The 17,874-nt window shown below is 46.0% G+C and overlaps 1 protein-coding gene across 1 annotated transcript; it reads right to left on the bottom strand.

Moving 5' to 3' along the window:
- Positions 1-5,760: 5,760 nt before the first annotated feature.
- Positions 5,761-16,683, bottom strand: c1ql4a (complement component 1, q subcomponent-like 4; the record flags this gene model as incomplete). The annotated part of the gene is made up of 2 exons (XM_084333753.1): positions 5,761-5,940; positions 16,135-16,683. The coding sequence occupies 2 exons, from the start codon at positions 16,681-16,683 to the stop codon at positions 5,761-5,763; spliced, it is 729 nt and encodes a 242-aa protein (XP_084189879.1).
- Positions 16,684-17,874: the final 1,191 nt, after the last annotated feature.

Genomic DNA, 17,874 nt, shown 5'->3' with positions numbered 1-17,874 from the left:
GTTGCACAGCCTGTTATTTATGGTAGTTTGACTGATATACCAGGGATATTTCAGGGTCAGAGCCAATCAGAAGGGTCAATCTGTTGTTGTTTGCCGAACATTGAGAGTTTAAACGCCATATTGAGACCAAATGTGAAAACTTTAAAGGATGAGGCAGACGAGGCTGAATGTGTCCAGGTATGGCAAGCAAGCATCTCATAAAGATGGCAGCATTCTTGTAGAGCGCTCTTATATAATTATGAGAGGAAAATGGTTATTAAAATGATTGCTATGCACACTGCCTATATGGATGGAATATAATCACAGATCTGTTGGTGATTTACATTTTGATAATCTTTTTTGTCATAATTTAACTTAATGTTGATATGGCACACTGATTAATAAGAGCATTTGAAAATGGCACTTTGAATCAAAAGGTTGCTGACCCCTGCACACTAAAGAAAGGGGTTGTGAACCACTGAACTAAAGGTACCGCTGGTGTGGCGTGGGAGTACAGTACCGTTTTCACATCGACAGCAGAGGGCAGTGTTGCTGCAAAAAGAAACCATTGCGTTTCAAAAAGGATGCCTTCGGTTCATAACTCACCAGTTTTAAGTATGTATAGTATTGCACATAAATGTGAAAATAATATACATTATTGTTAAGAGTGAACGTGAACAGGAGAAAGAAGTTATCATCCGCTGTTTTATTTGTAACGATTGAAGCACGCAGAGTTAGTCAGGAGTGTGGATTTGAGTGATGGGGGAAAAAAAACTTAAAGGGGAACTATTTTACTATTTCTTTCACTATTTGGGCACTTTTACACAATTCCTGTGAGTCTATGGAACACCTCTGTAATATATATATTTTTTTTATTCATTGTTTTGTATTTCTAATCAAGTCCTCAAAAACAGCATTTTTCTACCTCAAGATCTCGAGCCGTTTTGAGCCTGGGCTGCAGGTGCAGGTGCCACTGTGTGCAGCTCATCTTGTATCTCAACATTATCATGCAGCGGTGTCTTTATGACATCACATATCGCGCACATTTTCAGATGACTCAGTTCAGTGAGGGTGAATATTGTGAGAGGAGAATTGGAAGAATGCACCAATATGAGAATTTTGAGACATAGATCATATTAATATAAGTTCACATAGCTAGGAAACAATGCTAAACACTCAAAAAGGCCATTTATAAGATAGTTCCCCTTTAAGATGTGAAAATGTGTCATTTGTCCCCCCGGTGCTTTTTAGGTGGTTGTACATTCCAGCCTCAAACAAGGTTTGCCCTTGGCTTGATTTCTGACATGATCACGCTGAAATAGTCTGCTCCAGCTTCCCCACTGGGGCACGGCGTGATTCAGTGACAGCGCTAGGATATGAGCAGCAGAATGCTGTTCAGCGACACCCTGACCTTCTCCTCATTCTCCTCACAGCTATTTCCCCTCATTAGCCACCACAGCTATTGGGGTGTGAAGCCGACGTGTGAGAGAGAGAAGGTTCAGGGGGGTATCATAGTCCACTGCCGAATGTGTTGTCAACTAATTACTCTTGTGTGCGTGCCTCCTCGCGTGTATGTGCGCGCGCACATATGTGTGTGTGTTCGATGGAAGTCAACTCTATTGATTATTTTAATCCGCCTATTTGTGAGTCTGTGATCCTCGTGGCTCTGCATTCGACAGGGGAATCGCTAATGGGCCTCAGTGCAGCCTTCCTCAGACCTCTCCCCGTCCAATTAACTTTCAGCTGGAATCTGCCCAGAGAGGGAGGGAGGGAGAGAAAGGGGGCTGGGCTCCAGGCAGCCAGACACTCTCCTCCTCTTCCCACAAGCATCAGATTCACCAAAGCCTTTTTAAAATCCACGATGCCATTAACTCAACTCTAATTAAACGCTTCCCTCCTCCTTAACGCTGGAGATCCACTTAAAATGTAATGTGTTTTATTTACAGTGCTATGATCTTGGAAAATGTTAACATGGTATCAAATATTGAAGATTTGTTGTTTTTGTAAGTAAACCACTCGTACAACATTCTATTTAAGATGAACCGATTGGGGGACAGTGAATTCTACTGTATTGTTTGGGGTTTCCCCCGAGCGTAACGGTTTACACTACTTAAATTGCACACACAGGCCATGGTGTATAGTTACTTAAAGGAACACGGCAACATTTTAGAAAACTAGCTTATCGTCTTCTCCAGAGAGAGACAAGAAGATGGATACCAGTTTCCTTTCTGTGCGTTCAGTAGAAAGCTATCTGGCTGCATGTTAGCCTAGCTTAGCACAATGAATGGAAGCGGACAGTGCCGGTTAGCCTTGGCATTGTCCAACTAACACCTCTCCCGAAGGCTAACCGGCACTGTCTGCTTCCATTCATTGTGCTAAGCTAAGCTAACATGCAGTCTGATAGCTTTCTACCGAACACACAGAGAGAAAACTGGTATCTGTCTTCTTGTCTCTCTCTGGAGAAGACGGTAAGCAAATTTCCCCAAATGTTGGCGTGTTCCTTTAAGGTAGCTATGATGCAGTGGAAAGGTAACGTTACACCACCTAAGGCGGATCTGCGTTATATTAGCTTTTCACTCCCACACGCACCTTCGGATCAGCAAATGCAAACCTCTCGCCTGCAATAAGAACCAGGCACTGAACCTGGAGTGACCGGGCCTTTTCCACTGCCCCCCCCCAGCCTCCAAATGTCTCCACACTCACATCAGGAACTCAAGATAATTTGGGGGGCAGAGGCTCAAGCTACAAAAGGGGCACTTAACCCACCAACACCCAGTGTTCATATTTGACTAAAGAAATAATACAAACTTGGGATGGGCACTTGGGGCAAAAGGGCAGGGGCTCAAGCCCCCCGTCGGCCCTATCTGTGCACGCCACTGGCACTCAGAACACACCTGTTCATAATCTCTAACCATATCTTATTTGTTTTTAATTCTGTATCAAATAGGCTTTTATTTTATTTAAATTTTTTATGCTCCTTTCTTGTTTTAAATGTTTTAATGAACTGTATTTTGTACTTCTTCAGCTTCTTAAAAAAAAAAAAAAAAAGTTATTTACAGCTAGTTCTGACTTTTCAAGCTAAATGAAAACGGATGAAATCCTGGACTATAATTGCCGTTCCTGTTGACCCTGCTGAGAAAATGCTACAGTAATATGAATATAAATTACAATTATCCTTCATTGCATATTGATTAATGCACTGACTAAGTGATGAAGAATAATAGGGTTGAGTATTATTTGTCCAATTTAATAGATTGCTAATATGTTTGGCATTTACAACGATGTACCATAACACTCTAAGCATAATATACTTCCAGACATAAAGACACACTCTAACAAGCCTGGCAAATGATGTCCTATAGTATCTGCATGCACAGCCTCTTTTTTTTAATCTGGAAATGCTAATGACTTGAGAGAAATATACCATCATTAGCTACGTAGCATTTCAGATTCCCTCGATTATTTCTAGTCAAATTCAAACAAATTACCTCATTATATTACATCCCTGCTTCAAATTCCACATTAAAGAAACTCAAGTCCCATCAAACACAGAACCAACATTTTAGCAAAACAGAGATATTGTCTCGCTTTAAAAGTACATCAGTCGGACTTCATGGAGCTTGGGTGTATATTATTGGCGCAGATCGATATATTAATGTTTGCTTCTCCGGCGGTGTCTTTAGACATATTGGAAATCCATGGCGGAGCAGTAAGTGACAGTGGTCAGCCGTTCGATCCCGGCCGCCGAGTGTCCACGCACTCGGGGCCATGTTTCCAATTCTGCACAGACGGTCCACATGTTTACTCCTATATCTAATTGAAGACGGGTGATGTGTGTTTGTGTGTGTGTGTGTGTGCGTGCGTCCTCTCTCAACATTTTTATTGAAATTTGAAATTTGAATTAGTCAGGAGTGTAGAGTGAGAAAAGAACGCAGAACACGCTTCCTTCCTTCCTGGTACGGATAGACCTAAACCTTCCCGAAAACGACATTTAAGAACAGTGAGATGGACAGTGTTGATGTAGATAGTTTTAATAGCAATTTTCTACTCATCCTATTCAGCCTATCAGGTAGAACCACCCCAAAGGTTACAGTGTTTACACATAAGATGATGTCACTTTGAAAGAGGTTCCTCAAAAAGAAAGATGTGACGCATTGTACAGCATGTAATGGAAGTAAAACGCAGCTGCTGTCACATCTATGCTGCTCATAATCTCACAGATCTATATCCACATCCATTCACACACACACACACACACACACATACAGTACATACATTCACACACACACAAGGACAGTAATGCACTTGATAATTAAGGTCGGCTTAATAACACAACTCAATGAACATCCATGAAATGCATCGTGTTTTCTTATCTGTAGAATGTTGTTTTGCGTAGTGTCTTACCATGCCATGTCCTGTCTCATGGTGAGAAGAGGGATCTGACATCTGTGTTTATTCAGATGTCCCTACTGTGATCGGTACTGTTGCCTGGTGATGCATAACAGGGATTTATATTTGGATTCAACCGTGGTATTTCAGTTTGAAACAGTGGGGAGTCATGTATACGACCGCCACGTTGGTAAGACAGGCCATTTTGGTCAAAGAGGGAATGAAGTGAAGAAAAGAAAACGTAGGAACATTTCGGTTTACAGAAGCCAGGCTACGTTCAGACTGCGGGCAAGAGTGGCCCAAAGCTGATGTGTCTCAAATCTGGGTTTTCCTTTCATAACAGTGTGAACAGCACAAATCACATGGAATCTGAACCTTTCAATTCTGATCTGGGCCACTTTCATCTGTGGTCCTGAATCAGATACAGGTCAGATATTTTGCAACACGACCTGAACAGTCATATCGGAAGTCATGCGACTTTTACGTCACTCTGGATCGACATTTGTCACAATTCTGCGCTGGCGGGAGTCACTCGTGAATACAAATATAATGGAAGACAGCTATGAAATCTGTTTCTGTGAAGCCATTCACGTCATGATCCCACCACTCCTGGCTCGGACTCCGCATCCACGCACACCTCCGTACAGGAGTAGCAGCCATTGCGCCACAAAATTACATCATATAATTGAAAATGTGGCTCTTTTTCTCCTCATCCTCGTTATCATCTGCTCACAAATCCGCTGGCTTCCACCGCACATCAACTTATAAATGAAAATATGAAACATGAAACTGTAAACGCTGCCTTCAGTGGCCTCCGTGTTTACTTTGTGTGACGTCTTTGTTAATGTTTTCTTTTGCGCATGCAGGTCAGTTCAGTACCGCGAGGATCTGAGCACTGAATCCGAATTGAGCACTAAGGCTTGCAGTGTGAATGTAGCCTGACGCCGACCTCCACACCAGGTTTGACTCCATGAACGAATAGACCGACGGTGTCGGCTCATACCGTACGACTCACGACGTCAGTCAAATTGGCACACGTTAGAATATTTCGGATATTTCAGAGCCACGACGTGCAATTGTATTGTGCACCTGTACTGTACATATTCTGAAATCGATATTTACACACACAAGGGGTCAATAAATGCACTTGGTCATGATGATTGGCTCGATATCACACAATTCCACTTATCCCCACGACTCTTACCACCACATACTATAATCTCAATGTGTGTGTCTGTGCGCATGCACTTTTGTATGTATGTAAGTGTGTGTGTATGTGTGTGTGTGTGCGCACGCTCTTATGTGTACGAGCGTGTGTGCATGTGTTGATAGTGTCCCGTGTATGTTGCCGTCTTTCCCATCACTCCAGTCCTCTTGTCAGGTGCTTTGGACTCAGTCTGGGTAGATGAGGAAGCCGGAGAAGGTGCTGTACTTGTTAGTGTTTCCTCCGTGGACCTTGCCCCCGTCCAGCTGCACACACACCTCGTCGCCCACGTCCAAATGCAGGATCACACTGTTGGAGGCATAGTCGTAATTCTGGTCGGCGTCCTGAGCGATAGCACTGGCCCTTACCTGTCGCACACAGAAGCCACACACACACACACACACAGTGACAATTAGTGCATGAACTGAATACCTGCAAATGTCACGACGCTAGAGCAGCCGTGTTAGAGCAGCTCTAATGCTCAAAACTACAATCTTCGAAAAACGACAAACAACGTCACACCTCTTCCTTTCTCATCACAATGTAGTTTTTCTTTTTTCTTTTTTCTTTTTTTTTGTGGCCTCACCGATCATCACATATCAACAACTTTCAATTGAGGAGGTGCGAGAGTATATGACATCAGGTCCTGACGCTGTCTACACCCTGGACAAACAGATGGATGAGGGCAGTGACCTATGACCCTGGGCTGGATTGAGAACACGGCCGCACTGTCTCTTATCGATCAGCGGACCAGCTCCGCTGTGGCCGTGGGCCCGGAGCCAAGGACAGATATCTGATTGGTTTGTGGAGATAAGTGGACTCGCTGGGGACAACAGGTTGTCTGTGGGGAAGCCAGCCAGCGCCAGAAACACTATCCTCTGTTGCTTATGATCCTAGGTCAGCTCAATATGCATGATATCGAGTGGCTGTGGCAGAGTCCCGACAGTTTCACATTTGCATGCTGTTTGTGAGTTCGGGCCGTATTGACTCAGCTGCACTGGATCTTTACTTGTTTGTTAACACATTTAATTGGGTTTACTCATGTGGACACATACTGTAGACACACATGCCTGGATTGAGTTACGAGTACAGAGGAAATAGGAGATTTGTCCATTTTGTTCCCGATTTACACGTTTAGAGGCTTTACATCTTATATGACTTATATTACTCAGTGATTTCTCTACATACAATTACACTTATCATGCCTTAGTGGAAAGGTAAGCTACATCAAATATATAGGCATTTAGAAAGTATCTATGTGGACATCACAAAAGATTCATGAAGTTTAAAGTTGAAGTATTAAACAAAGTATTTTTCTACAAATGCCCCCCAAAAAATAAAAGTATTATTATACACTAGGCTACATTCACAGCCTCACAAGCAGAATGTATCAATAATGCTAGTGTACCAAGTCCAATCATCAGCTATGTGTCAGCCATCAGTGGCCTTGTGTCTGGCCCAATGTCCATCTACGCTGGGAGCACTCAATCTCTGTCAGCCACCAGACGAGGCGCGCAGCGTCCCCACGACAGCTCCAGAATATCATCTGCAACTCAACTACCGGCACGTCACTCCCATCACTCGGGGGGCCCCCTTTCTCTCCAATAAGCACACTCCAATTTAAAAACAGTCAATTATAGAGCGGCAGGGTCGCCCCCCCCCCCCCCCCCCCTACCTCCTCTACACGACCACCATTTTGGCTCTGGTCCCTGCTCATTGTTCTCCATCTATCAGCGGTGGAGTTGTTTTCTCCGTCACCTGGTCAGTGTGTGTGTAGTAGGGTCTGCTTCAAATGAGATGCAGGTCACGGACGCTGCATCCGACATGGAGCGCGTTGGCGGCCAGCGGTTAAGCGTGTCCCTGTCCACTCTAAACCAGATTGATTAAGGGAGCAGGGCGGTCCATCTCCTGGGGCTTCACAGCCCTGGCTACTGCACCGTAAAAACTGACCACAGCTACAGCTGGGTCTACACTAGTACAACAGCAACGGTCTGCTCCATTACAGCTCACATTGTGGAGACTACACACACACACACACACGACACGCTACATTTCTCTGTGGTTAGTAGCGTGGCATATAAACAAGGTAATTGATTCGATTATTTCCTCCCTCGAGCTGAATGTGGTGGTGCCCCTCTGTTATTCGAGACTTATAAGAATAACTAAGCAATGTTTACCCTTTCTCGGTTCCTCAAAAGACCCTCTACCAAATAACGCTACAAATCCCTTGTCATCCTTAAAGGTTATATTGTCATCATGCTTGACATCTGTGGCAACAGCCGATATTGCATTTGCATCTTTGGCCATTTCTCTATGCTGTTGTTGTGACTTCCTATCGACACTAAGCATAATGTCATCCTGCTCATTATTTTGGCCAAACTGTGCAATGAAATGGAGCTCTTTTTCCCCCGCAGGCAAAGTCCGATACTCAGGGTAGAATGCATTGGGTCGTGAATCTGATTGCCTCGCATATAGTTTTAAGTTTAAAGGAACGCGCCAACATTTTGGGAAGTTAGCTTACCGTCTTCTCCAGAGAGCGATAAGAAGATAGATACCAGTTTCCTCTCTGTGCGTTCAGTAGAAAGCTATCTGGCTGCATGTTAGCCTAACTTAGCACAATGAATGGAAGCGGACAGTGCCGGTTAGCCTAGGTATTGTCCAACTAACACCTCTCCCGAAGGCTAACCAGTCATGTCCGCTTCCATTCATTGTGCTAAGCTAGGCTTACATGTAGCCAGATAGCTTTCTACTGAAAGCACAGAGAGGAAACTGGTATCTATCTTCTTGTCTCTCTCTGGAGAAGACGGTAAGCTAATTGTTGGTGTTAGGGTTGCCACCCGTCCCTTAAAATACGGAATCGTCCCGTAATTGGAAACTAAAAGACGCGTTCCGTATTGAACTGATACGGGACGCCCTTTGTCCCGTATTTTAAGGTTGCCAGTTTAGTGAGAGAAATAAGCCAGCTGACCTACAAAAACAAGCAAAATTGTGTCCAAAAGTTGCGGGAAATAAACAGACTTGGCAACTCTGGTATGATGGGCGTGCGCTCAGCAGCTCACCGACCAATGAGAATTAGCGCTTTCACGTTGCTAAGAAGAGTTCTGTGCCGTTGTGCCAATCCTCTGTCTGTGCGCTGCGTGATTTCTTTTCGAAGACGATTTGAAAGTCTACAGCAGACACTGTGACTCCACCGCGTCCTAAAAAGACAAAACGCTGCCAGAAATACAGACCTGAGTGGGAAGAGGCAAACCACTGGCTTGATAGGGTCAGTGGAGATGTTTACAAAGCAAATTGCAAAGTATGTAGGTGTGTGTTTTCTGTGGCGCATGGTGGACTGACTGATCTCAAACAGCATGCCTCAGGAGAACAACATGCCAGAAATATAAGAACGCAAAGGACCCAAGCACAGGTGTCACAGTTCTGACTGAAACATCTCCTGAGATTGATTCGGTATGGGATATTACATCTTATTTATCTGGTTGTGTTTTTAACTAGATGTCAGTATTTCTATTTACCTGCCCTGGCAGCCAGGAGCCTACTCTTCTTTGCACTTTATTTTTTATTAATCTTTTAATTTGTGTCACACAAGTGTTTCATTGTATTATTGTCCTCTTTCAGTAAAAGTGTTCCCAGGCTTTGTTTTTACAGCACTTTATATGCATACAGTATTATGCTCAAGTTGAGGCTATAGTTCAGCCAATTTATTTAAACAATGTTAAAAGCAAATAAAGCACTTTAAACTTTAAGTATGACTAAATGCTTTCTTGACTATATATAGTAACTGTTCCAAAATGCATAGATTTCTATGTATTTTAGGGGTTTGGGGGGCTAGCTCTTTTTAACATAAATGTCATAGATTGTTTTATTTAGATTTCATAGATTTTTTTTTTTTTTTTTTTTATCTTTTTCCCCCTCCATTTTCCTCCGATTTTCTCCCATCCCAATGTTAGTCGTATGCCAATTCCCAGTCCCTTCCTGGTCGCTGCGCACTTACCCCCCACAGTCAGATCATCTGGGAGAGTGGAGGCTACCACGTGCTTCCTCCGACACACGTCCAGCCAATCACCGCTTCTTTTCACCTGGCAGCGCGGATTCTCATCGAGAGGGCGTAGCGTGTGGGAGGACCACACTATCCCCCTCAAGTCCTATCCGCGATTAGCAGGCGCCCCGACCGAACTGTAGGAGTCGCTGTTTACAACGACCCGGACCCACCCCACCAGCTTCTCCCACCCTCTAATACAGCCAATTGTATTAGTGCAGACGGCCAGCCAAGCTGGTGACAACCCCGGAGCTGTGAGCTGGATTCGAACAGGCGAATCCAGCTCACAGCTCCGGGGTTGGTGACGAACGCAATCTCCGCTCGGCCACCTAACCGCGATTTCATAGATTTCTATGCATTTCAGGAGTTTGGGGGGCTGGCTCCCCAAAATAATTAAATAACATAACCCTAACCCTAACCCTAAAACCGAAATAAAGTAAAAAAAAAAATATATATATATATATATATAGTGGCAAAATCTGCCAATTTTCGCCCAAAAAACGCCCCAAAACCTCCCAAAAAATGCACGCTCGATGATAGGTGTCCCTTATTTCTATTTCTTGGTGGCAACCCTAGTTGGCGTGTTCCTTTAAACTTAAAACTAGATGCAAACACGTTGTGCTATAGTCACCAAACATGACACCCATGTTTGCTCCTAGGAAAGAAGTATGGCCATATTCACAAAAATCACACGAGAGACATTAAAGTTGCCACACTGATAGATGATAGTGTGCCATTGCCTCACAACAAATCACATCAGTCAGCCAGATGGTGGCGCTATGATCAACATGTACATCATACGTTCCGCTTCTTATACCTTTGTCTACAATTTTGCAACTGGATAACTACATGAAAATAACACATTGAAGCCCATATCAAGGCAGCAAGTACATGTAAGAATAGGGGGTTTCCTGTAGCCAGATTGGTCACAGCTTATCACGAATCACATGCTTGAATGTTTGAATAACACCACGAATATCACTCAGTAAAGAAAATGTCGTTTTTTCCCGTCAATCTATGATCTACTGCATGTTATCTGTGACTTCAATCGCGCCTGTGTGTGAAGGGATAATGTAAGTCATCCATAAATGCTGGCCCCAGACAGAGAGGCGTAGCGGGAGCCATAGTGGGATTAGGCCGGAGAGAAGACGGAGGAGGAGGGATACAGCTGGGAGAGCCATGCTGCCCGCAGAGCTGATCCTGGGGCTGGAGGGGCTGTGAGCCATGAGGCCGGGACCCCGGGGGTTCGCCTTTGGCTGTCGCTCGCTGTCTCCGCCTGGTCCCTTTCATTACAGGGCCTCTGGTAAACACACCTGGGGACAGGGGCCTTAGGAGAGGAGAGGAGAGGAGAGGAGAGGAGAGGAGAGGAGAGGAGAGGAGAGGAGAGGAGAGGAGAGGAGAGGAGAGGAGAGGAGAGGAGAGGAGAGGAGAGGAGCTGAGAGGAGAGGAGAGGAGCGGAGCAGAGGGGGGGAGGGAGGAAGGTGGTGTGGGGCAGCTGCTGTGTCACTTTCTATACAAGCATAAATGTGGAGCATAAGATAGACAAGGATAGCAAAATGAGGAATGAGAAAGAGAGAGAGAGAGAGAGAGAGAGAGAGAGAGAGAGAGAGAGAGAGAGAGAGAGAGAGAGAGAGAGAGAGAGAGAGAGAGAGAGAGAGAGAGAGAGAGAGAGAGAGAGAGAGAGAGAGAGAGAGAGAGAGAGAGAGAGAGAGAGAGAGAGAGAGAGAGAGAGAGAGAGAGAGAGAGAGAGAGAGAGAGAGAGAGAGAGAGCCAGCCAAGGGCCAGGGGGTTGAACAAGGGGAGTGAGGGTTTCGGGGGGGGGGGGGGGGTTAGAGTAACCGACTGATCAAGCGAGGCTATTTTGTGAGACCAGGGAGATGTGAGGGCATATGAAGTCTTGTTTATATCCGTGGTGCCGTGCTCCACTGGTAATAAAACTGACAGGATTCATTCGATGTGATATACTGACCTCTTAGAGCGGAGACAATAGAAAAGTAGCTCTTAAACTTACCTAAGGGACCCCAGCACATGGCAGGCAGGGCAAGGGGGGGGGGGGCGAAGCCAGTGGAAATAGAATATTTATTGGATAGGTTTTCTCTCTCCACGGGGAAACTGGGGATTACGCAGAGACAAGCCACTGTAGCATAGCACTTTCCGACGATTGTTATCGGCATTGTGTATTATAGCCTGTGGCCCTAAAGTACATAATTGGTCTTAACTATGAGTACCGGTACACGTGACTTATCGAAGTCAGTCTTTAATTCCTTTATTATTCAAAGGCGTTCAAATACCTCCCTTTTCACGAGTTATGGTATCCACTGAAGAAGAAAGAAACACATTTCATTATACTTGTCTTCATAGAGAAGAAGTGCATTAGGTGCCTGGTCTTCTTCCACACACCTTGCACCAAAAGGCTAATTATATTTCAACTCCTGCGTATCTATGTGCCCAGTACTGAGGGGAGTTAATACAGGTAGAGGTCATTACAGCAAAGCCATGCCATTTTAACACTACTTTGTGAAATAGGTTGACCTTTACTGTAACCAATCTATTAAAAGAGCCTATGACAGGTGAAGAACCAAGGGAGAGATTAACTCGGGAGTCAAGGGCAGTATAATGTCTATTTGTCTGCTTTTCACGTTGTATCTAAGATATCATATAATATACACAGTGGGAGCAGACTGGGACTATAAATTAACCGATGAACAGGCCCCACGGAAGTTAATGAGGGGAAGGGGAGATGTTCCGTTGAAAAAACAGGCGTGACGTATTGCCCCCTGTGACATCTTATAAAGCATGCCAGCATTAGCATAGACTCATGCTCACTTAATAACATTTGGAACCAAGTCGGAATATTAAGTAGCACATACCCCCATATATCTCCGATGATAAATTGGGAACGGGGGGGCATACATTCGCATTGGCTTTGACGGCGAAGGGAAGTGCGTTCACAACCGTCGAAGTCAAGGAATCTGCTGGATACAATGTTAAATCATTTAAGTGTCATAATGATGTGATTTGGACCCGTCGTCTTCTCTGATTGAGCTATTAATCCAGTTTAATAATCGTTACACGCCTAGTTAACAGAATGGCTATTTGTATAGTAGCATTTTGTAATGTTTTATTGCTTTTAAAACACAATGACATCAATGTGATGTTCCACAGGGACTGGATGACTTGCATACAGTATAAAAGGTAAACGTATAAAGAATATATATTACACAGTTGGAATTAGAGGTATGCCGTTTACGTCCAGACAGTACAAACGTGAATCCCCCCCCCCCCCGGACTCTATCTGGCTCTGTGGTTCCTTCCCCGGCGCTTTGTGAGCCTTAAATTGAGGTATGGGTGGATAGGTTGTACAGAGCGGGGGATTTAGCTCAAGCGATCGGTAATGGATCTACACAGGTGTCCGTGTCACAGTAAGCGCATCCTCCACACATCCAGGAGCCTGAAGGCGATCACGGCGCACCCCCTTCCATGTCACTCTGTCACCATCTGCTTACGTTCAGCCTATTCGTCAACAGTTACACCGGCACCACAGTAGATAAACTTGTGAACTCATTAGCAACGATGCCGGGGCGAAGTTACTTCCCTGGAGGAGTCCCGTGGGAGACCCGGGGATTCATTAGCATGCTGATTTTACAGGCTTTATTAGAAACGCAACATCTAGACACATCTCCCGGCGTTCTCTCTGGCTGCCGGCCTTGATCACTTGTCAAGCCCGCCACACGGCGGGTGGGCGTCCATTGGTCATCAGGCCTGATCTCTCATCCTGGCCTTCGCCACCGGCCTCCCTGATGCCTCGTCTACCATGCCCACTGTCTCCACACCTCTATTAAGTCATCTATCTTCCTTCTCCTCCTCCCCTGATCTCTCCGTCAACTCACTTGTCTTCTTTTGCTCTCCCTTTCACTGTCATGGTAGTGGATGTCTGAGCATGTCCCAGTGATGGCTCCCGTGCTCCATTCACTCTCGCCGATATACTCAATCCCTTTGACTGGCCGCCCACTAAGTGCAAGGTTACAAATGACCTCATCTGTCAGCGCACACACGCGGGGGTGGCAAATGTTTATAGCCGTGGCAATTCCACGACTTTGAAAGATCCACTAAGATGTTCAACCACTTGAAATGAGGACGACGTGGACTCGACCACATACAGTCACGTGGAATAAGCATGTAATTCAGCGATTGAGGTACACGGCTCTCATTTGACGTCACTCGACATAATGGACCTATCTCAAACCCCGCCCTCCTTTCTTCATCCTCCAATCACAACCGTTGCTGTGATTTCGGAGGATCAAGAAAAAGGAGCAGGGCTTGAGATAGGTCAATTGTGTGTTTCGTGGGTTGAGTCTACATGGCCTTCCTTTCAAATCATTGAAAAATCTGTATTAGTGCGTCTTTAAATTTACTTTAGTTTCGAAGAACCACCCAAATGGACAGACAATAAGGAACTTTACGCACCTACGGCGATATGGGGGGTGGGGGGAAGACCAGGCTGTATGATTCTGGCATCAGGAATGCAACATGTCAGACACAGCGGCCCCATTTAGTAAACACCAGCCTCTGACGGACACTCGTATGGCCTCGGGCAGAGTGCTAGCCTGCCTTAGGGCTCCACCATATCACCCGCACATGACATGGGACTCTGTAGCGTTTTATCTACTCCAGATTTTCACCTAAACAAAATGGCCAGCAGCTCAATTGAGGTAGTTTCCCTGGTAGATGAACTGCCTGATTAACAGGAGTGTGGAGGGGCCCATCTGATTGGGCAAGTTATGGACCTGGATGAGGTTAAATAATTGAGTTGAGTTGAGTGAAAAGATAATTAATGGAGAATCAATGAACAAGGGGGGAGGGGGACGGGGGGGAGGAGGGCATAGCTGGTGTTCTGGGGATCTAATCTAAGAGTTATGAATGATTTAATAGGCTCGGATGACTTGAATGACAATATGGGACATTAGACAGGCAGCCTTAAACACAGACGGTCACCTCTCTGATCCCATACAGGATAATGATGGAATGCCATATTGTAACAACAGGCAGTTTTTTTTAAAGCAAATATATCAAATCCTGACTATCCACTATAAATTTGCCTTATTTAGTGCACCTGTCCAGCTGTGTTATGAGTGCAGGTCTATCTATTATCATCCTGTGTGTGTGTGTGTGTGTGTGTGTGTGTGTGTGTGTGTGTGTGTGTGTGTGTGTGTGTGTGTGTGTGTGTGTGTGTGTGTGTGTGTGTGTGTGTGTGTGTGTGTGTGTGTGTGTGTGTGTGTGTGTGTGTGTGTGTGTGTGTGTGTGTGTGTGTGTGTGTGTGTGTGTGTGTGTGTGTGTGTGTGTGTGTGTGTGTGTGTGTTTGTTTGTACTGGGTGTGCACGACACAGTCTCAGCTATGTTAAGGGTATGAAGGTTTGGATCCGTGCAGATTTGCATCTACAGTGAGTCCTTGATGAATATGTATAGTGACTTAGGAAAATGTTTCCTGAGTTTTGAGTTCTCTGATGAAATCCCTGTGATTTATCCCCCCCTCCCCCAACCCTGCACCCCCCCACCCCCTCCCCATCACACCCTCTGTCTTTAATTAGTGTCTGGGGAATGAGCGAGTGGATGAGTGGACTGTCAATTTTACATTCATTATTTATTTAGCGGGGGTGTAAACTGACTGGTCGGCACGTTGACAGACACTTCTCCCGTGCTCTTTTGCACTTCTGTTTAGGCGATAATCAAGCTCTGCGTATGATCCTTGCTAATTAGACTGTTCCTCTCGGCGGCTGTGGCGTCCTGCCACCTGTCATTTAGCCACGGTGCTGAACATGTGGGAATGCAAATGTTTGTAGCTGTGATTTCTTAAAGTATAACGCATGACTCCTCCGTAATGAGGAGGATTTGCCGTTTCACTCGCTGGCAGTGCCACGGCTGAGCTGTCCTACGAGAGCGATGTGCCGGGAACTGTGCTCAATGTTCTGCAGAGGTGAATGTGAGTCAATGGTAAGACAGGGGATGGTCTGGACTGACGAAATGATAGATCTGTTTGCACTGGTGTGCATGTGTGTGTGTGTGTGTGCATGTGTGTGTGTGCGCGTGTGTGTGTGTGTGTGTGTGTGTGTGTGCGTGCGTGCGTGTGCGTGTGTGTGCATGTGTGCATGTGTGTGTGTGGTGTGTGTGCGTGTGTGTGTGTGTGTGTGTGTGTGTGTGTGTGTGTGTGTGTGTGTGTGTGTGTGTGTGTGTGTGTGTGCGTGCATGCGTGGTGTGTGTGTGCAGTGTGTGTGCATGTGTACATGTGTGTGTGTGGTGTGTGTGCGTGTGTGTTTGTGTGTGTGTGTGTGTGTGTGTGTGTGTGTGTGTGTGCGTGCGTGCGTGCGTGCGTGTGTGTGTGTGTGCGTGCATGCATGTGTGTGTATGTGTGTGTATTTACGTGTATGTACCCGCTCTCACTCTCACATGATCCCACTCTCTCACTCACACAGACACACACTGCGCACACAAAGACACAAGAACACACACACCCACACACACTGACCTGTCCGTTCTTCTTCAGGTCCGCCCACATGCTGGTGCCGTCCCCGCCCCTCATCAGGACATGGTAGGTGAAGTAGTAGATGCCGGGCAGGGGGCAGGTGAACTTGCCGGTGCTGGGCTCATAGTAGTTCCCTACGTTGGTGACCACGTCGTCAAACTTCAGCACCTCATTCCCCTCGTGCTGTTTGCGTAGCCCAGCGTAGAAGGCGATCTTGGGGGTGTAGAGGGAGGGAGTGTAGCCACCGGGGCCTGGGCCCGGGGGCCCCTGTGGTCCCGGCTTGCCCGGCTCTCCGGAGGGGCCGCGTGCTCCCGGTGGACCGGGATTCCCCGGGGGCCCTCGGAGTCCAGGCTTAGTCTTACGCCCGGAGTAATCCTGGGGCGCCGGAGACACGGCCGTCAGCTCCTGGCCGGTCTGAGAGGTGGTGTAGGGGTCGCACACCATCCTGCAGCTACCGAGCATTTCATAATGGGTCCCCCCACTCCCCCCCGTGCTCCCCCCTTTGGTGGTGTGGACCAGAAGGGGGATGGCGACCAACAGGATCAGAACCATGGCCACGCCCACTGCAGCCCCGATGACGCGCTTCCGGCGGCTGAGCCGAGAGGCGGCGAGCGTCAGGAAGTCCTCCTCCCCCTTGGCTGGAATAGTGCCGGCCAGGATGGAAACCGGTCAGAGGAACACTATGGGGATGAAAAGGTGACACACACAGAAGGCTGCGGAGACAATCGAAGGGTTGCACGGGGGGGTTGGGGGGGGGTTATATCACTGGGCCACCGTCAAAACAGGCAGAGTTGTAAGGATCAGGTATACAACAAGGAAGGTATGGTCGAGAACACAAAGGGCAGATGGCCAAAGATGACGATGGGAGGGAGAAGGAGTGGGGGCAGATGGATACAGGAGATGGAGAGATATAGGTCCAGGGCACCGAGAGATTGAAAAGCCTATTAAAAAGCTGAAACCCTCAGATGCCACTGCGTTTTACGTGATCTGCACAAGACTCTGGCTCGGATTTGCTTCGACACGTTGCGTACATTGTCATGTTTTCCCCTCCTTTTTCATCTCTAGCCGTCTTTGGTTTTCCGCATCGAACATCAACCGTTTCGGCAGGAGAGAGGGTTGTTTTGAAACCAGGGCTTATTAAAAGTACGCTGAAAAGGTGTCAAGCTCAGCTCGATGAGGAAGGCGTGCGGGGCAGTGTTTGTTTAATGAGGGATAATTCAAGTCTCTTCAAGTGGGGGAAAAGCACTTCTCTCGAGAGCTTCCCCTGCTAGGCACAGAATCTCACTTCATGGACATGTCTCCTCACTGACGTGCACAGAGAGAAAAAGTGTATATCTTCAGTTATCAATTCTGGTCAATCTTTTTAGTCCCTTATTTCTACTGGGTGTCCACTGTCCATGTTCAGACGATGCTGTTTCCTGGAAATCATCGAACACCTCTTTTTTTTTTCCTATAGGGTGTTTTTTTATACAATAAATTCCTCTTCTGGCTTACTGCCCATATCTGTGGGAAGAAGGGGAAAAAACAAATACACTCAAACAACAATTAATTGTCCTCTCTTTTATTAACAGATAGGCCATATAGATATACAAGAATTTACTAAATGTTAAGTTTAAAATTCATTATAATAAAATCCTATATACCCTACTGAAATCAAAACAGTTATTTCTTTCTGTCAAACACAATATGTCTAAACAGAGATGTGCAGTCTACACCAAGTTAGGCTATTTTAAATGATGAATT

This window comes from Notolepis coatsorum (assembly GCF_963971535.1).
Source record: "Notolepis coatsorum genome assembly, chromosome: 17".
Taxonomy (NCBI): Eukaryota; Metazoa; Chordata; class Actinopteri; order Aulopiformes; family Paralepididae; genus Notolepis; species Notolepis coatsorum.
The sequence above is the reverse complement of the archived record's forward strand: the minus strand, read 5'-3'. Positions and strand labels throughout refer to the sequence as shown.